Source organism: Eptesicus fuscus, chromosome 1 (assembly GCF_027574615.1).
Source record: "Eptesicus fuscus isolate TK198812 chromosome 1, DD_ASM_mEF_20220401, whole genome shotgun sequence".
NCBI classification, from domain to species: Eukaryota; Metazoa; Chordata; class Mammalia; order Chiroptera; family Vespertilionidae; genus Eptesicus; species Eptesicus fuscus.
Genome location: NC_072473.1, coordinates 46,030,234 through 46,051,667, shown reverse-complemented (window position 1 = coordinate 46,051,667; position 21,434 = coordinate 46,030,234). Strand labels below are relative to the sequence as shown.

The 21,434-nt window shown below is 43.8% G+C and overlaps 1 protein-coding gene across 1 annotated transcript in view; it reads left to right on the top strand.

Annotated features, from left to right (window-relative positions):
• Window positions 1–509: 509 nt before the first annotated feature.
• The window catches only part of SLC16A2 (solute carrier family 16 member 2), a 170,966-nt gene continuing 150,041 nt past the window's right edge, over window positions 510–21,434 (top strand). The window contains exon 1 of the mRNA XM_008158875.3: window positions 510–1,089. Within this exon, the coding sequence (XP_008157097.1) occupies window positions 684–1,089 (406 nt within the window). The 5' untranslated portion in view covers window positions 510–683. The remainder of the gene's footprint in view (window positions 1,090–21,434) is intronic.

The following is a 21,434-nucleotide window of genomic DNA, read 5'->3' as shown; positions in this document are numbered from 1 at the left end:
AGCCTGGGCTGTCCCCTCCAGGTTGCGTCCCCTCCAGGTGTCCCCCCTCAAGCACAAGGTGTGGAAAGTATATAGGAACTCCCCAGGGCAGGGTGGGTTCTCTCACAAGCCAAATCTCGGTCCTGACGTTCTCAGGGCCACCCCAGTTCCAGGCTGCTTGTTTGGAAGGGTATTTCCTGGGGAGTGAGTTGATCAATACCCGTTTCGAGCTTGCGGGGAAGAGAGGGCAGGGGAACAGGATAGTTTGTGCTCTAGTTTTTTCCATTTTAACTCTCCCTTTACTGGGCTTCTGGACAAGGAGGACAGGATTTAATAGTTTGTAAAGGGAGTTGAGAGACGCAGCAGCGGCTAGAGTAGGTAGGCACGTATGACGAGGAGGGGGAAGGGCAGGGAAGAAGAGAAATCTGTAGCGGCTGCCGGTTGAGGGAGGAAGAGGTGGGGGTGGGGGAGGAGGAGGGGGAGGAGAGAGATGACACGGGAGAGGAGGAGGGGGTTTCGAAGGGGGAGGAGGAGTGGGCTGAAGGGAGCTTCTGTGGCGGGACTGGCTGGCCAGCTTGGGCGAGGAGCCGGGAAGAGGAGGCAGTGGTGGCAGCAGCATTTCGAGCACTAACAGCAGCAGCAGAAACAATCACCAGCCACAAAGCGTCTCCTCCGGCTCAAGCAGCCACAGTCCCCTGTCTGTGATGGCGCTGAAAAGCTCAGAAAGCGAGGAAGCCCAGGGGCCCAGGCGGGAGGCAGACCAGGAACAGCAGGAGCTGGTGGGTAACCCTCAGCCAGAGCCGGAGCCCTTGCCAGTGCCCCCAATGGAGCCCAAGCCAGAGCCCCAGCCCCAAACAAATCCTGCAGCCCTGCCGGAGCTAGAGCTTGAGCCTGAGCCAGTGCACGAATCGGAGCCTACGCCCACCGTGGAGACCCGCCATACAGCGCGCGGCTTCCAGCCCCCCGAAGGTGGTTTTGGCTGGATGGTGGTCTTCGCTGCCACTTGGTGCAATGGCTCTATCTTTGGCATCCAGAACTCCTTCGGGATCCTCTACTCCATGCTGCTGCAGGAGGAAAGAGAGAAGAATCGCCAAGTGGAGTTCCAAGCAGGTGAGTGGCCCCCAGCGCCCCACCTGGCATTCAAGGCAAAGGTGTCTGCTCTCAGACCCCTTACCTTCTGGTCCAAGGAAACTTTCCAGCTCGTCGCTTCAATTCCTTCCCTTGCCCATTGCCCGTGGCGGTACTATTGCGCGGGTTGAGGGGTTCCGAGTAGCATTGGCTGTGGAGACTTAGGCGCCAGATGTCCTGGGTGGGACCTGGGACATTCATTGAGCACAGGAAAGGAATGAACTTTATTGCCCTGGGACAAATCCTGACGCATCTTTTGGATTTTAAGTACCCTTACCGTGTGCACTGGGGGGAAATATTTAAATATTTGCAGAATTTTTTTTAGGTGGGGGGGCGGAGATGGGGAGGTGCCGGGGAGGGGGTTAAATTCAAGGAGAGAGAAGAGAGTTGGGAGGCTGGGAAGACTTTAAGAGAAACACTGTACCTCGGATCTCTGCAATCAGTCCTTGTTCCTGTAAGGGGAGTAGACTCTTTAGGAAACCTGGTGACTGAGTGAAGAGTCAAACACATGGTAGTTGTGTGTGTGTGTGTGTGTGTGTGTGTGTGTGTGTGTGTGCAGTAGAGAGAGGAAGAGAGGGAGGGAGTGTGAGTGCGGGGGTGTGGGGGGGTGTGCGTCTCTTTGCCCGCGTTGGTTAAGGCCCAGACGGGCCCAGCTGTCCTCTGCCACTCTGAGGAAGTGAGCAGATCTTGTGCCCTGTGTGCTGAACCCCAAAGCAGACAGGAGGCGGTCACCGAGGTCTCCAGTCCAGAGAGGCAGGAAGCGGCTGGCAGACTGGGCCCTCTGGTTCACTCTGCATGGCCCCCAACTTCAGCCCTTTGGTGCCCTAGGCCTCTCCGCTATCCTCTGTCCTCCTGGAGCTTCTTTCAGCCTTAACCAGAATGCTCCCACCTCTCCCGTTTTCACAGGAGGCCAACTTGGTCTTTTTCCCTAAGACAAACAGGGCTGGGGGGCATAGTCCTCACTCTCCAGGCCTGCAGCCAGAAGACCAAAGGCTTGTGCTCTCCTCTCATTTAGCCCTAGTGTGAGCTCAGAGAAGTCAGAGCTCCATTTCCTCAGCAAGCCACCCAGCAAAACGCCTTAGCATTTCTGTTGAGGTGTCTTGGGAGGGAACCAAGGGGTTTGGAGCCCCTCTCCTCTAGGCTCACTCCCTCTTGTGGCTCCTCAGGACTGCTGCATTGGTGATCCACTACAAGGTTGCAGTTCAGAATTTGTGGTTTTTCACAGTGTTGCCCTGGGCTGAAGAGTCCCTCCCACTCCCAACACATACTTCTGCTGCTCTCTGAGGGGGTCTGGAGATTATTTTGTTATTATGTATTTTTTTTTATTGATTAAGGTATCACAAATGTGTCTTTATCCCCCCATTGTCCCATCATCCCCCCAGTCCTGCCCTCACCCTCACCCCCTGTTGTCTGTGTCCATCGCTTATGCTTATATGCATGTATACAAGTCCTTTGGTTGATCTCTTCCCTTTACCCCCATCCTCCCCTACCTTCCCTCTGAGGTTTGAGCATCTGATCGATGCTTCTCTGTCTCTAGATCTGTTTTTGTTCATCGGTTTATGTTGTTCATTATAATCCACAAATGAGTGAGATCATGTGATATTTATCTTTCTCTGACTGACTTATTTCACTTAGCATAATGCTCTCCAGCTCCATCCATGCTGTTGCAAATGGTAGGAGTCCTTTCCTTTCTACTGCAGCATAGTATTCCATTGTGGAGATGTGTCAAAGTTTTTTTAATTCACTCATCTGCTGATGGACACTTAGGCTGATTCCAAATCTTAGCTATTGTAAATTGTGCTGCTATGAACATAGGGGTGCATATATCCTTCCTGATTGGTGTTTCTGGTTTCTTGGGCTATAGTCCTAGAAGTGGGATCACTGGGTCAAATGGGAGTTCCATTTTTAGTTTTTTGAGGAAACTCCATACTGTTCTCCACAGTGGCTGCACCAGTCTGCATTCCCACCAGCAGTGCAACAGGGTTCCTTTTTCTCCGCATCCTCGCCAGCATTTGTCATTTGTTGATTTGTTGATGATAGCCATTCTGACAGGTGTGAGATGGTACCTCATTGTCGTTTGGATTTGCATCTCTCAGATGATTAGTGACTTTGAGCATGTTTTCATATGTCTCTTGGCCTTCCTTCTGTCTTCTTTCAAAAAGTATCTATTTAGGTCCGTTGCCCATTTTTTGATTGGGTTGTTTGTCTTCCTTTTGTTAAGTTGTATGAGTTCCCTGTAAATGTTGGAGATTAAACCATTATTGGAGATAATCATTGGCAAATATGTTCTCCCATGTAGTGGGCTTTCTTGTTGTTTTGTTGGTGGTTTCATTTGCTGTGCAGAAGCTTTTTATTTTGATGTAGTCCCATTTGTTTATTTTCCCTTTAGTTTCCATTGTCCTAGAAGCTGTGTCGGTGAAGATATTGCTTCAGCATATATCTGAGATTTTGTTGACTGTGGATTCCTCTAATATTTTTATGCTTTCCCGTCTTACATTTAAGTCCTTTATCCTTTTTGAGTTTATTTTTGTGTATGGTGTAAGTTAGTGGTCTAATTTCATTTTTTTTTTTGCATGTGTCTGACCAAATTTCCCAGCACCATCTATTGAAGAGACTGTCTTAACTCCATTGTATGTTCTTGCCTCCTTTGTCAAATATTAATTGAGAATAGTGGTTTGAGTCGATTTCTGGGTTCTTTATTCTATTCCATTGGTCTATATGTCTGTTCTTGTGCACAGAAACCTTGTTTTTAGGTACATTTACCTGTGAGTCCCCTGGGTCCTTGGAGAGCCTCTCCTACTGCTCTCAACCAAGGACTTTTTTTTTTCATTTTTAGTTTCACTGGGCTGCAATTGAAGGAATGTGGGGGCTCTTGTTGCCTCTGATCTTGTGACCCATCGGTGCCAGTGTGCTGGCCCCACTTGAAAGTTTGAGTGTGGGTCAGTGGCTGTCCAGGGCAGTCTCAGGACTGCCCAAGATGCATTGATGCCTGAATGAAGTGGGTCCCTGGACTGTGTGAAACAACTTCTAGGGGGGAGTTAATGCCACACTCAACCCTGGGACTACCTCTTCCTGCTTTGATACACTTCAAGGGCTCTTGGGAAGGCAGCCAGGATAGGGCCTCTGGCTGTTGCCTAGGTTACCTGGGAGGGCACCTGCTGAGCATGATTGCTCTGTGGTTGACTGCAGGCTGTTGGCTTTTGGAATCAGTGGCAAAATCTGGGTGAAACTTCATGGGAGATAGTGGGGGATGGGCTGAAGCTAGGCCCTGGCATTTATGTCCTGTGAGCAGGCCTAGAGCTTCGCCTTAAAAGTGTGTAATAAAACTTGGGAAAACCACTATTTTACCAGGAAGAGGTTTGCTGCTGAGGAACAAACTTTAAAGTAGGTTATCATAGTGGATTCACAGGGAGACCTGCTTGGGACTTTTATGTCAAGACCTCACCGTGCAGCTGGGAAGAGGGGTGCAATGGGCTGTGCAGAGGTATAGCTCATGTGTACTCTGACACAGACTAGGTCCATTGATGGGATAAGGTTACTGGTTTAAATTTTGGTGAGTATATGTCAGGAAGGGACAGAAAGAAATTTGGTATGTTCCCAGTGTCTCAGAATGCTTTGGTTTTGGTCATTTCTGGGGTGTGTCTTCAATTCATGAAAGTTGTTTTTGATACTTAGGGTTTTGGTGAATATCTCAATTTTTAATTTGAAAAAGTCAGGAATACCCCCACCATAATCCTGAGTTCCTAAAAAATCTCATCCTTAGCACTACCTTTCTTGAGCCCCTCAGCTTTCTTAAGCAACCATTCAGATCCTGAGGTTCCAAATGTATCTCTGCCTCCACCCACTTCCTGCAGTGTCCCCAAAATTTCCCTGCCACTTGTGTCACAGCACTGTTTTCTCAAAGGGATAGAAGAAGCCCACAGAAGCTTGCTAAAATATTTACTAGTACCAACCAGTATGTACCCAACAGTCATTCTAGGGAATGCAGAACATACACCTCCATAGTCAAGGGGGTTGGGGCATTGTCCATTTCTATTACTGTCTGATATGCCTTCCATCTCTAAAAATTTATGAATTTAATGTTTGGAGGCACCCCACAACCAAAATTCTCTTTGGCTAGGCTTGGTATCTTCACAGCCTTAAAACTGTACTTATTGGCTTAATGGGTCTAAGGTTCTGCAGATGATTTGGACTGTTGTGAAGGAATCCCAAAAAAAAGGTAGTTTTTATGTTTAGGGGCTAGATCCACATCAGAGGAATCTCTGGACATGGGGAAAAAATAATATGTGTTTGAAAATCAAGAAGTGAAAATCAGGCCATTCTAGAGCATGTCTTTGTGGACTCTAAAGTGTACAGTTGTGTAGTGGCACTATCAATATATTTTTGTCCCTTCTCTTCACTTGTTTTGAAAGGGAAGCTAATTTTCCTTGCATCTTAGGCTTGGGAAGAATGGCAGGCAAAAGTTTCTGAAATGGATGCTAGTAACCAAGGTCTGATTTAGGAAAAAAAGAAAAAGATCAGGAGAGAAATGAGCCTATTCTTTTTGCAGAGCTTGTGGGAAATTTGGGAGTCCCTCAACCCAGACCAAGCAGCAGACAGTACAGGAGCAACCAGGCAATTTGATGGAAATTATAATGTGGCTTTCTGGGATTAGAGGGGAGCCTTTTGAAGAAAAGAGAAGCTAGGTGGCATTGGTTGCAGGTCTCAGCTCATTATTGAAACTAAGTAAGTTAGAGCTGGGGCAGGGTTAGAGTTGAGGGTCAAGGGGACAAAGCAGAACAAGCCAGAGTGTGAACATTGGCTCCAAACCTAGGTCTTTTTTAATGTGCCCAGAGTAAACCCATTACCCTGCACTTTCTACCTCTACTGCTAGTCTAACACTAAGCCATAAAATATGATGGGAGGAATTTTATTGGGTAGTTTATAAGTATGGTCTTTGCAGGCTCTCAGATGGAAAAAGTATGGCTAGGGCTCTCACCACCCAGGAGCAGGGACAATGATCAGGAAGGTTGGGCACAAGATAAATCAGGCTCATGGGATACTCTGAAGATAGAATTTTCTAGGCAAGGGAAAATGGTACACTCTGACTTTGGGGCAAAGTCCCAAGGATGGGTGAGGCCAGTGGAACATTAGGCTCTTCCTCATCTTAGAGGCTTTGATTGCTTAGTTCAGTGTCTCACTGGGCTGACCACTAAATGCTGACTCTGGCAGCCAGGTACCTTTTGAGCAAACCTGCCAATGCCTTGCCTTTGACTGAAAACTTTTGCCTACTGTCCAGAGAAGCTAAATCAGGTCAGCTCAGTGCCTACTATGGAGCTTCAGGTCACAGGCATCTTTCATTGGCCAGGCATCTTTCAAATCAATCCTCTCTGCCTTATCTCCAACCAAACTGGGTCCCAAACTGAGACCTTGACTCATACTGGAAGGGATGAGGAGGAGAATTTGGGCTATTTGGACATCAACCAGGGAAGATACTTGATTGAGTTGGTGTAGCTGGTTGAGGATTGACTCGGTTCACTCACGGTCTAGTAGCCTCAAATCATCATTCTAAGTCTAGATATGGACTGTTAATCTCAGTAATACTAGCTAGGCAGTGACTAAGTTAGATGACTTGAGTTCCTGACTTGCTCTGTGATTTTGAGCACTTTACTTCTCTGTACCTCAGTTTATCTGTCTATTAAATGAGAGGGTTAGACTAGAAATTTCTAGTTCTGCCTTTCTAGCTTTCTAAAATTTTGTGATATTTTATTCTTTACATTCACCTGGCATTAATTTTTACTCATTCAGACAAATGTAATTTATTAATCTGCCTGAATTAGAGTGCAGATGGGTTGAGAGGTGATTGGAAAAGCAATGAAAAGCCATATAGATATCATTTGATCAGGTTGTGTGTAAAGACTATGATGCTGTTCATGTGTACTGATGTAGTTGAAAAGACCCACTCCTACTTTACCCAATACCCAAAGGCAACTCTGGATGTACAACTGCTTCTTCCAGAATGCTCTGCTCAGCACATAACTGGGCCTGTAAGAGGATTCCCTTAGAGTGGGTCTGTATGCTGCTTTTTCCTAGAATTTGAGTGTATTCCTAAAAAGCATTACACTGCAAACTTTCCCTTAAGCCTCACTTTCAACCCCTCTCCTGAAGCTTAATTTCCCAGATCTCATTCTTGTTTATCAGAAATTCATGGCTACTATGACCTTAGTTTGCTGTTACTTCAAGATAGAAAAGTAAGCCAAGATTCCTAAGTGTGATACATTGGTTTCCTTCAGGGGGCTTCAGATAGGGCATCTTTATTACTGGCTCAGGACTGCTGCTGCATCCCATTGTGGTGGGTGTGGGAAGGCTATCTGCCTCTTGTGGTCATAGAGAAGTCCCTCTTGGGTATCCACAATCTCTGGTCAACTTCAGCTTCATTATAGGGCCTAGCTGAGACTTGGTACTGAAATAGCAAGCACAGAGCCCTCTCTCCTTTTCCTTGAATTTATACTTGCATGTCATTGGAATTTTTCCTCCAGTGTCATGAAGAGTAAACAAGCAGCTGAACTGTCAACATTTGCAGAAATATGTAAAGGATGCTATCTCTACCTTTTGAGCAGACCAGTTTCCCAGAAATGTGTGCTGCTTTTTCCATCAGCATCTTTTGAATTTTAAATTTTGAAAAGAAAGAGTCATTTACTCTTTTCATATTGTGTGAAAGATGGAATGGGATTTCCTGTCTTGAAAATATCTATTTCACCTGGAACTGAATGAGTAAACCTTAGATAAAGCCTTTATTAGTAAAACCTTAGAGAAAAGGTTTTATTAATAACCTTTGTTCCAGTTTCTGGGGTTTGTAAGAGAAGAGATGAAATCGGCGGTCCCAAACACATATTATTTTTTAAATTTATATTTATTGTTGAAAGTATTACAGATGTCCCCTTTGTTTTTTCCCATTGACCCCCTCCACCCCACACCCACCACTCTTAGACATTCACCACACTATTGTCTGTGTCCATGGGCTATGCATATATGCATATAAGTTCCCTGGTTAATCTCTCCCCACCTTATCCACCCCCACCTTCCCTCTGAAATTCATCAGTCTGTTCCATGCTTCTATGTCTCTGTATCTATTTTATTCATCAGTTTATTTTGGTCATTAGATTCCACATATGAGTGAGATCATCTGAAATCTATCACTGACTTGCTTATTTTGACTAGCATAATACTCTCCAGGTCCATCCATGCTATTGCAAAAGGTAAGAGTTCCTTTGTTTTTAAAGCCATTTAGTATTCTACTGTGTAAATGTACCACAGCTTTCTTATCCACTCATCTGCTGAAGGGCACTTGGGCTATTGCAAATTGTGCTGTTATAAACATAGTGTTTCAGATTTCTTAGGATATCTTCCTATTAAGTAGGATCACTGGGTCAAATGGGAGTTCCATTTTTAATTTTTTGAGGAAACTCCATACTGTTTTCCACATGGGCTGCACCAGTCTGCATTCCCACCAGCAGTTTCTCCACATCCTCACCAACACTTGTCATTTGTTGATGATAGCCATTTTGACTGATGTGAGGTGATACCTAATTGTTGTTTTAATTTGCATCTCTCAGATGATTAGTGACTTTGAGCATTTTTTCATATGTCTCTTGGCCTTTTGTATGTCCACTTTGAAGAAGTGTCTATTTAGGTCCTTTGTCCATTTTTAAATTGGATTATTTGTTTTCCTTTTGTTAAGTTGTATGAGTTCCTTATATATTTTGGAAATTAACCCCTTTTCAGATGTATCATTGGCAAATATGTTCTCCCATGCAGGAGGCTCTCTTTTCATTTTGTTGATGGTTTCTTTTGCTGTGCAGAAGCTTTCTATTTTGATGTAGTCCCCATTTTTAAATTTTCTTCTTCGTTTCATTTGCCCTAGGAGATGTATCCGTAAACATATTGCAACAAGAGATGGTGAGATTTTGCTGCCTATAGTTTCTTCTAAAATTTTTATGGTTTCACGACTTACATTTAAGTTATTTATCATTTTGAGTTTATTCTTGTGTATGGTGTAAGTTGGTGATCTAGTATCATTTTTTGCATATATCTGTCCAATTTTCCCAACACCGTTTTTTGAAGAGACTGTCTTTATTCCATTGTATGCTCTTGCCTCCTTTGTCAAACATTAATTGAGCATAATGTCTTGGATAAATTTCTGGGTTCTCTGTTCTGTCCCATTGATCTATATGCCTGTTCTTGTGTACTATGCTGTTTTGTTTATAGAGTCTTTGTAGTATAACTTGATATCTGGTCCTGTGATGCCTCCAACTTTGTTCTTCTTTCTCAAGATTGCTATGGCTATTCAGGGTCTTTTTGTTTGTTCCATATAAATTTTTGGAGTATTTGTTCTAGATCTGTGAAATATATCATTGGTGTTTTAATAGGGATTGCATTGAATCAGTAGATTGCTTTGGGTAGTATGGATATTTTAATGATGTTGATTCTACCAATCCATGAACTTGGCATATTCTTCTACTTGTTTATATCTTCTTCTATCTCTCTCTTTTTTTGGAATATCCTGTAGTTTTTCCAGTACAGGTCTTTTACCTCCTTGGTTAAGTTTATTCCTAAGTATCTTAATTTTTTTTTTTTTGCAGTGGTAAAAGTTCCTCTTTCTGAGAGTTCATTATTGGTGTACAAAAGTGCCATAGATTTATGGTTGTTAATTTTGTATCCTACTATGTTGCCAAATTCATTCATTAAATATAGTAGTTTTTGGTGGAGTCTTTAGGGTTTTCTATGTATAATATCATGTCATCTGTGAATAATGACAGTTCTACTTTCGTTTTCCAATTTGGATGCCTTTTATTTCTTCTTCTTGTCTGATTGTTGTGACTAGGACTTCCAGTACTATCTATCTATATATAAAAGGTGTATATGCAAAGTATACCCACAGGAGTTCGACCGGGAGTTCTATCACTCGCTATGATGTGTGCTGACCACCGGGGGGCAGTGAAAAATGAAGGAAGGCCCCAGCCAGCAGCCAGCAGCTGGGGAAGGGAGGCCCCGTCCGGCAGCCAGAAGGTACCGATCGGCCCTGACCCTACCCATGCACAGTTTTCATGCACTGGGCCTCTAGTGTTGAATAAGAGTGGTGAAAGTGGACATCCCTGTCTTATTCCTGTTCTTAATGGAAATGGTTTTAGTTTTTGTCCATTGACTATGATGTTGGATATAGGTTTGTCATATATGGCCTTTATTATGTTGAGGTATGATCCCTCTATTCCCACTTTACTGAGAATTTTTATGAAAACAAGCATGCTGGCTTTTGTCTAATGCTTTTTCAGCATCAATTGATATGATCATGTGATTTTTTTGTCTTCCATTTTTTTATGTGATGTATCACAATTATTGATTTGTGAATATTGTACCAGCCTTGCATCCTCAGAATAAATCCCACTTGGTCATGGTATCTGATACTTTTAATGCATTGCTAGATTTGATTTGCTAATATTTTTTAGGGTTTTAGTATCTGTGTTCATCAGGGATTTTGGCTTGTAATTCTCTTACTTTGTGGTATCTTTATCTGGTTTTGGAATTAGACTAATGCTAACTTCATAAAAAGAGCTTGGAATTATTCCTTTCTCTTGCAATTTTTGGAATGGTTTGAGGAGTATAGGTGTTAGTTCTTTTTGAATGTTTGGTAAAACTCCCCTGTGAAACCGTCCAGACCAGGGATTTTGTTTGCTGTGAGTTGTTTTTTTATTACTTCTCCTATCTTATCAGTAGTTATTGGCCTATTCAGGTTTTCTTATTATTCCTGATTGAGTTTTGGAAGATTGTATTTTTCTAGGAATATGTCCTTTTCATCCCGGTTGTCCAGCCTGTTGGAATATAGTTGTTCATAGTATTTTTAAACAATCCTTTGTATTTCTGTAGGGTCAGTTGTTATTTTGCCCTTGTCGTTTCTGATTTTGTTTATTTGGGTCCTCTTTCTTTGTTTCTTGATGAGTCTGACTAAAGGTCCATCAATCTTGTTTATCTTTTCAAAGAATCAGCTCTTGGCTTTATTGATCTTTTGTATCTTTTTTGGGGGGTCTCTATGTCATTTATTTCTGCTCTGATCCTTATTAACTCCTTCCTTGTACTTTGGGCTTTTCTTGCTATTCTATTTCTAATTCTTCAAGTTGTACAGTTAAATAGTCTATTAGAAGTTTTTCTTGTTTCTTGAGGTAGGCCTATAGTGCTATAAACTTCCCTCTCAGGACTGCTTTCACTGTGTCCCATATATTTTGGGTTGTTGTGTGTTCATTTTCATTTGTTTCCAGGAAAATTTTTTATTTCTTTCTTGATCTTGTTGATAAGCATTTATTGTTTAATAACATGCTCTTTAGCCTCCATGTATTTGAATATTTTTGAGTGTTTTTATTGTAGCTTATTTCAAGTTTCATGCCATTGTGATCCAAGATGTTTGATATGATTTCCATCTTCTTGAATTTGTAGTGACTTAGACTGTGTTTTAACAAATTGTCTATCTTTGAATATGTTTCATGTGTACTTGAGAAGAATACATATTCTGGAGCTCTGGGGTGAAATGTTCTGTAAATGTCAATCGATTACCTCTGATGGAGTATGTTCTTTAGGATTGCTGTTTCCTTGTTGATTTTTTGTCTCCATCTATCCAGTGATGTCAGTGGGGTGTTAAAGTCTCCTACTATGATTGTATTGCTGTCCATCTCTCCCTTCAAATACTCCAAGATATATATATATATATATATATATATATATATATATATATATATATACATTTAAATGCTCCTGTGTTGCGTGCATATGTTAACCAGAATTATATCCTTTTGTTGTATCAATCCTTTTAGTATTATGAAGTGTCCTTCATTGTCTCTTGTTATGTCCTTCACTTTGAAGTCCATTTCGTCAGATATGAGTGTTGCTACCCCAGCTTTTTTTCATTTCCATTTGCCTGGAAAAATTTTTTTCCATCCCTTCAGTTTCATTCTGTGTAAGTCTTTTGTTCTGAGCAAACCACATATTTTCTTGGCTCCTCCTGCTTTCATGGTGCATTTGTATCACATTTGCTAGATATGGCACTTCCCTTCCTCCCAGTATTGTTCCCTTGTCTTTTTCCTTCCCTTGCTCAATTAGAGGAACAACTGGGGTTCTGGATGTTGCACAGGCCCAACTCCAGACTGGATCTCAGGCCCAATCCTACATATCTCACAGAGCCATTTCTTTAATTTTCTCCTTTCTCCTCTGTCTTATTCTCCACTTTCTGGGGGAAGGATGACTTTCTATGGGGCACTCAAGAGTGTGGAAGCCATCACATCTGGATTTTTGCAGTAAGATAGCTGCTATGAAACCCTTTTTCTATTTTTCACACCTTTTCTTTCCATAGCCCCAGGGCCCCAGCCAAGGAGATAGTATTGTAGTAGGTATTATCCAATAGTATTATAAAATATCCTGGTCAGTTGTACACCTTTCTCTTCAAATATTCACTCTCATTATTCCTCATCTCCTAGGCCAACTGTACCTCCAGAGAGTTCAGACTGGGTTTCAGTAGCTTCAGGAATTCTGGATAAAAATAGAAGTTTTCATTTTATTTGAGCCACTATCATCTCTCTTCTTATAAAAAATGCAGAATTGATGTTAAAGAAGTTGAAGAAGGGTGGAGGTGGATGCTCAAGTCCTAATTAGAGTCAAAAGTGCCTTCAGTGGGGATGGAGAGTGGGAAAGTGAAGTTCTCAGGTTAGTTGCTTCTCTGGTTCTATGCAGCTGAAGGGAACTGTCACTGAACAAGAAGTCTCTACCAGTCTCTTTGCCAAACTTATCTTGTGGATTTGCCTGCACATTCTCTTACCCAGGTTGAAAGGGTATGTGCATGCACCCATGTTTCCAGACCTGTGAATAAGTGTGTATAGCTGTGTGATGTCTGTCTGGGTCAATTAGCATGGTTGCTTAGAACTTGGTATCTATGAGACTGAGGTCACAGGTTCAGTCACTTGTTCAGGTCACTGAGCTTATCACAAAGAAGAAACTCTTCTGTTTCCCATGCTTGCCCCTCATGTGGGGTTGGCACTAATCCCAAGGGGACTGAATAGAAGTATGGAGATGACTTTCTATAACCCTTCCCTGCTACTGGGGAAAAGATGCAAAGCACACATCCTAGATGGAGGAACCAAGATGGCAGCAAAGGTAAGCACATGAACTTGCTATCTCACATAACCACATCAAAACTACAACTAAAAGAAAAAAGGGATATCATCCAGAACCACGGGAAGGTTGGCTGAGTGGAATTTCTACAACAAGAAGGAAAGAGAAAAGCGCATCTAGACTGGTAGGAGGTGCAGAGGTGCAGAATAGCAAAGGTATGGAGGCGTGCCCCAAAATGGGCTGGCAACTGGGTACGATGTGGTCTTTTTCAATGAGGAGAGAGATACAAACTCCTGACTGCTCTGAATTCCAGTACCGGGCGAGACTCTGGGGACCCAGACTCATACGGGGAGAAACTGGACTATCTGGCATCGGCGGAATATGAGGGTGGCTTTCTCTCAGAGATGGTCGCAGCGTTCATTGTTCCTGCACAGGGCCATGGGACACAGAGACCCAGGGACCTATCCAGGGCAGGGCCAACAGGCAACCATTGCTGTTTGCATCACCCTGTGATTCCCTGAGACCACATCCCACCCAAGCTATACGCAGAGGCATTTGCATATAAATGGCCGGGCCTTTTGCAACCCAACCTAACAAACTGCAGCTGGGTCAAAGAACTCTAGAACTTCCAAAAGAAGGCCTAAGGCTCATCAACAGCCTGCATTGCTTCACAGCTGTGCCTCATCTGGGCACCTCCTAACCCCAAACTAAGACAAGGAATCTGCAGACCTCTCTGTAGCTCCTGCTGGGTGGCCTCAGACAGGGGTTGACATTGCACCTCCTTGGAGATCCAAGAGGCAGTGCACCCAGTGGTCAAAGTGAGACCACACCAGATTACAGCTCTTCAGATCCATAAGAGACACACTCATGGGGCAGACTCAGTGAACACCAAAGCCCCACTGAAGCAAGTCCTGCCCCATAAGGTTGTTTCCAGCACAGCAGTTCTCCCATTGTAGACACAACTGGTCCTCACAGCCAATTGGTCTGGAGGTCAATTCCACCCAGTGATACCAACAGTAATCAAGGCTTAACTACAACAAAACTGTGCACACAGGCCACAAAGGGGTGCAACAAGAGCGTCCACCTCAGGTGACTGGGCAGGCTGAGCCACTGGGCCCTATAGGACACCTAGCACACAAAGCCACACTATCAACACAGGGAAGCAGCCAAAGTGCAGAGACAAAGAAACAGGTCACAAATGAAAGAAATGGAGGAAAGCAAACTACTGGATATAGCGTTCAAAACCACGGTTATAAGGTTACTTAAGAATCTTATAGAAACCTCTGAGAAATTTAGTGAGACCCTCAAGGATATGAAAAAGGACAAATTAGAGATTAAACATACACTGACTGAAATAAAGAATAATATACAAAGATCCAACAGCAAACTAGAGAATCCCAAGAATCAAGTCAAAGATTTGAAATACGAAGAAGCAAAAAACACCCAACTGGAAAAGCAAAAAGAATCCAAAAATATGAAGATAGTGTGAGAAGCCTTTGGGACAACTTCAAGTGTACCAACATCTGAATTATGGGGGTGCCAGAAGAAGAGACAGAGCAAGATATTGAAAACCTATTTGAAGAAATAATGACAGAACACTTCCCCTACTGGTGAAAGAAATAGACTTACAAGTCCAGGAAGTGCAGAGAACTCCAAACAAGAGGAATCCAAAGAGGACCACACCAAGACACATCATAATTAAAATGCCAAGGGCAAAAGACAAAGAGAAAATATTAAAAGCAGCAATAGAAAAACAGTTAGTTACTTACAAGGGAGTACCCATACAACTGTCAGCTGATTTCTCAACAGAAACTATGCAGGCCAGAAGGGAGTGGCAAGAAATATTCAAAGTGATGAAAGCAAGAACCTACAACCAAGATTACTCTACCCAGCAAAGCTATCATTTAGAATTGAAGGTCAGATAAAGAGCTTCACAGATAAGAACAAGCTGAAGGAGTTCATCACCGCCAAACCAGTATTATATGAAATGCTGAAGGGTATTCTTTAAGAAGAGGAAGAAGAAGAAAAAGGTAAAGATAAAAATTATGAACAACAAAGTGACAACAAATACATATCTATCAACAAGTGAATCTAAAAATCGAGTGAATAAAAAATATGAACAGAATAAACTGATGAATATAATAGAATTAGGGGCATAGAAAGGGAGTGGACTGACAATTCTCGGGGGGACGTGGGTGTGGGGGTGCGGGAAGAGACTGGACAAAAATTGAACACCTATGGAGGAGGCCAATGGGGAGGGTAAGGGCATGGGGTGGGTGGGAACTGGGTGGAGGGGAACTATAGGGAGAAAAAAGAGGAACAACTGTAATAATATGAACAATAAAGACTTATTTAAAAAAATAAAAAACACACATCCTAGTGATAACTGCTCTGCTGCATTCTACAATGTGATTTTTTAAACATTTACTTATGTTAAGTATCTACACTAATAAAAGAGAGAGATGCAAATTGACCATACCTTCACAATACCCATCAGCCAATCAGGCGTGAGTATGCAAATTAACCCAACAAAGATGGTAGGTTAATTTGCATACACAGGCGCTGAGTGGCCGGGGGTGGGACGCAGGCATTCAGCACCTCCCCAGCCACTCCGGGCCTCTGGGCAGTGTGGGAAGGTGGAAAGGTGGCTCCGGGCCAGAGCGAAGGCAGTGCTGGCAGCCAGGGGAAGGAAGGCCCATTCTTGCATGAATGTTCATGCATCGGGCCTCTAGTCTATATATATAAAAGGCTAATATGCTAAGTGTCCATCTGACCAGTAGCTATGACACACACTGACCATCAGGGGGCAGAGGCTCAATGCAGGAGCTGCCAAGCTGCAGTGACTGGGCAGCGGCGGTTCTTGGGCAACACACCCCAAAACCAGAGAGGAGGGAGCCCAATTCCTTGAGGGGCCATACGATTTCACCTTCGGCTGTGGGTTATGTTGTTGCTGGGGCACTGTTGGCCCCGAATCTGGTTTACTGCACACTTGCGTTTGCATTCCACACCCTGTACAACAGCAACTTTGCAGAGTGCCCTCTCGCACTCCGGGACCCCTCGGGGGATTTCGGAGAGCTGGTTTTGGCTTGATCCCCACAGGCCAGGTCAAGGGACCCCACCTGCCAGAGGAACCCCACTCACTCTGCAGACACCCTTCAAGCCATGGCACCACCCCAGATGCGACCAGCTGGGGAGGGACCACAGAAGGTTGTCTCCAGGGCATGTGTGGCCCATCTCACCCAGTCCTGCCCCTCTGGCCACCTTCTAATTAATTTCCTTTCAATGTGCACTAATCTATACACTGGGTCACTAGTAATAATAATCCTATAGAATAAAGAGGTAATATGCAAATTGACCATCACTCCAACACACAAGATGGCCGCCCCCATTAGGTCAAAGATGGCCACCCCATGTGGACATAAGATGGCCACCACAAGATGGCCAGCAGGGGAGGGCAGTTGGGAGGAACCAGGCTTGCAAGGGAGAGCAGTTGGGGGCAATCAGGCCTGCAGGGGAGGGCAGTTAGGGGCAACCAGGCTGGCAAGGGAGGGCACTTAGGGGCGACCAGGCTGGCAAAGGAGGGCATTTAGGGGTGACTGGGCCAGCAGGGGAGGGCAGTTAGGGGAGACCAGGCTGGCAGTGGAGGGCAGTTAGAGGTGACCAGGCCTGCAGGGGAGGGCAGTTAGGGGCAACCAGGCTGGCAGGGGAGTGGTTAGGGGGTGATCAGGCTGGCAGGCAGAAGCGGTTAGGGACAATCAGGCAGGCAGGCAGGCGAGCAGTTGGGAGCCAGCAGTTCTGGATTGTGAGAAGGATGTCCGACTGCCCGTTTAGGCCCAATCCCAGTTGGACATCCCTCGAGGGGCCCCAGATTGGAGTGCAGGCTGGGCTGAGGGACACCCCTCCCCCTGCCCCAGTGCACAAATTTTGTGCACCAGGCCTCGTAATAGTAATAATAATAATAATAACAATAGCTAACACTTATTTAGCATTTAACAATTAACTCTGTGCCACTTTACATGTACCAACTTATTTTAATTCTGAACAACCCTAAGAGGTAGGTACCATTATTTTCACCATTTCCTATATAAAGAGACAGCACAGAAGTTAACTTGCTTATGCTTATATAGCTAATAATGGCTGAGCCAGGATTTGAACCCATAGAGTCTGAGTCCAGAATTCCTACTTTTGGATATTTCTTAATGCATAGTGAAGATGGAGGGAGTAGCTACCAAGGGGGACTGCTGCAGAGTTTTTTCATTCCTGTAGCCTCAGAGTATTCTATGACTAAGGGATAAAAAGACATGACCAAGAAAGAATTTATCAAACAGAAGTCCAACAGTCATGTCATCTTCCTCTACCCAGAGTCATGAACTTTGGATCCAAAAATGGCCAGAGAAACTGTCTCTTCTTAGTTGTTTTGCCCTGAATAAGTCATATCAGCTTTCAATGCTTCAGTGTTCTCATCTGCACAATGAGCTTAATAGTATTTAGTTTTTTAGAACTATGAAGGTCAAATGAGATTGTGTAGGTGAAAGACCTTTATAATTGGGAAGGAGGTGATGTTGTTGTTGTTGTTATTATCCAGTAACCTTACTAAGCCCCTAGAAATTTAGTAGCTATACCTTTCTCTACATGTGCCTGGATGAGGAGTTAGCCCCTCCTCCCTACCTTCTACCTCCCCACCCCATTCCATCCCCATCTCTACTCTGCATTCTTCTGTATTCTTCTATACTGTAGCTAAGGACTGGCTGTGTTCTTTTTGTTATTTTTCCTCAGTTTTCTAAGAGTGCAGGGAGAGGAGGGACCAAATTCCAGGCCATATACATTCAAGGAAACAAGGAATGTGGCAGGAGCTCACAAATCTCTCTGAGTCAAGGCCTGAAGTTTTTAGTACGAATTGCTAGGAATTGGAGGTGGATGCTGGGTGGAGTTATGGTGTCACTTCCTCCTGGGGTCTCTCACAGAGCCTCTGTTCTCCTGAAGGTAGTGAGGAAGAAGGAAAGGGATATTTAGGGTCAGAAGATCTGGACCAGGGAACTTTAAACATAAGAAGGGGCCTTGCTTATTTGTATTCAGTTTTGGAATGGACCAATTTCCTTGTGTTCTAAACAAGATAGTCCTGGAGAACATAGGCCACAGAAGGCCAGAGGCCTAAAGAAGGAATGCAACGGGAGTTTTGAGCAAACATTTTAGTGACAACTTAGGGAGCCCTTATTAAGACCATCTAAGAGGCAAATCAGAATGTAAATGTTTCTCTTCTTTGTTACAAACAACAAATCAAAATCCCCAAGACCTTTGAGACTAAGATTTCAGATATACTAGGACTTGCCATCTTGATTTTCAGTGTTTTAAATGTCTGAGCTGGAAGGCATTTTAGAGAACATCTGATCCTATCCCTTCTGGTATTATATTTGAAGAGATGTGACCTCAATCAGCATTATGGAAAGATGATTATAGTGAAGGTTGCTCAATTAGAGGAACAACTGGGGTTTTGGGAAATGGGTGCAAGGGATGGGGCTTCTGGCACCCTGGGAGTTCCCCAATTCAATCACTAGCATACTGACCACTTTATCTCTCCCAGAACTTTTTTTTTTAAATCCTCACCCAAGGATATTTTTCCATTGATTTTATTTATTTATCTATTTATCTATTTATCTATTTATTTATTTATTTATTTATTTATTTATTTATTTATTTAGAGAGAGTGAGAGAGGGAAAGACAGAGAGAAATATTGATGTGAGACAAACACATCAATTGGTTGTCTACTGCACACACCTGGACCAGGGCCCAGGCTGGGGAGGAGCCTGCAACCGAGGTTCGTGTCCTTTACAAGAATGGACCCCGGGACGGAAGCTCTGTCCACTGAGCCAAACCGGTGAGGCCTCTGTGGAGTGTTGTGCCCAGGCATCACTTTGTGGAAAGAGATTGTATTATACTTAAATAAATGAAATTTTATTTATTTGATATTAGTCAAAATTTAAGATGTGCAATGGTGAAAAGTCTCTCTCCCAGCTACACTGATCCCCTCTGGATAGGCCATCAGTGTTACCTGGTGTGTCCTTTTGGAAATAGTCAGTATATGTACAAACAATTGTACGTGTGTGTGTGTATACACTCTATTTTTAAAACACAAATGGTAACCTATAATTTACATTATCCTCCATTTTGCCTTTTATGCTTCAAAATATATATGTTGGATGTTATTACACATTAAGTCTATAAAGTCCTCACTCTGTTTTTATAACTGTACAGTATTTCCTAATATAGGTATATCATAATTTATTTAATAAACACTTTGCTAATATTAATTCATGCTGTTACCAATTTTTGAATATGAGCTTTGGAATGAAACAGCACTAGAGTCACTTATTACCACATGGCTGGCCAAAGGTTTTAGCTTTCGGAAGTCTGAGTTTTCTCATGTGTAAAATAACAACAACAATAATAATAGTAATAGTATCTGTCATTATTGGTGTGGATGAGGTATATAAATCATCTAGCATATAGCCTGACACATACATAATCAACAAATAATGAATAGATGTTAGTCCTCTTCCTGCTCATAGGCCCACCCCATATCTCACACCTCCAATTTAATTAATGTAGGTTCATTTCTAGTTAATAGGAGTTAATTATGTGCTAGGCTGGACCTTGAATGAACCAGAGAAGGAAAAGTGTCCCTCAAGCAATTTATATGAGGGGAGAAAGATGGCTGGCAGGACGGAGGTGAGGGAGAGGAAGTGAGTGAGTTAGGCAATGAAAGGAGACTGTGTGGATGTGTGTGGTGTGTGTGTGAGTGAGTGGGGGACAGTTAAATCCCCGTAGGAGCAGCAGGGGCTGGCATACCAGGCTCTCTTGGACAGGGAGAGACTACCACCGCTGCGAGCATTCCCTGAACTGCGGGACTCAGGCACGGAGCCCACGCCATCTTGAAGGGGAGAGCGGCCTCTTCTAGGAACTCATCAGCACCACCACCCAGACAGACCTTGGACACTGCCCGCGACCTGGTAGGCACTCCAGCCAAAATCCTGCTGCCCCACCCACAGACCTGCGGACCCTGGGACCTCCACCTCCAAAGGTGCACCGCTCCCACACCAGTAAGTGCAACGTCCCCCTCCCCAGCGGCAGACCTCTGGATACCACATTCATGCATTCCCAGTGTGCGGGCATCCAGGGCATACCACTACATAGGCAGCTCTTGGGAGCCACTGTGAGCCCCTGCTGGGTGTAATTTTGTACAGACAAGAGTGCAATGCCCCACAGTAGAAATTCTGAATTCCCTTTTCCTGAATGACTGCCCACAGACAACCCAGCTGTGCAACTTCAGTGCCAGGGCACCTCAGAGTGCATCAGAGCTATGTGCCAGCAAATGCACCACCACAGTCACGCATTTCCAATGAGCAGGCACCCTGAACACATCTATCCACAGAGGGCTTTTGGGAGCCACTGTGAGCCCGTGCTGGGTGTGATCTTGGACAAACAGGGACGCACTACCACCAGCAGTAGAAATTCTGAATTCACTCATCCTGGATACCTGCCCACAGATGCCTCAATTACATGGCTTCAGTTCCAGGGCCCTTCAGAGTGCTTCAGTGTGCTGTGCTGGCAAATGCACCGCAGGTGCCCCTGTGAGCCACCCCTGGGAGCGCGTGCCTATCCACCACAGTTGCAGCAGCAAAAACTGAGTCTTCCCACCCCACAGGTGCAGAACTCTGCAAATGGTATCACTGATAAAGGTTTAATCTCCAATATCTACAGGCAGCTTATGCAACTTAATAAAAGGAAGATAAATGATCCAATAAAAAAATGGGCAACGGACCTAAATAGAATCTTTTCAAAAGAAGACAGAAGGAAGGCCAAGAGACACATGAAAACATGCTCAAAGTCACTACCTATCCAAGAGATGCAAATCAAAAACAACAATGAGGTACCATCTCACACCTGTCAGAATGGCTATCATCAACAAATCAACGAACGGCAAGTGTTGGCGAAGATGCGGAGAAAAAGGAACCCTGTTGCACTGCTGGTGGGAATGCAGACTGGTGCAGCCACTGTGGAGAACAGTATGGAGTTTCCTCAGAAAACTGAAAATGGAACTCCCATTTGACCCAGTAATCCCACTCTTGGGAATATATCCAAAGAAACTAGAACCACCAATCAGAAAGGATATATGCACCCCTGTGTTCATAGCAGC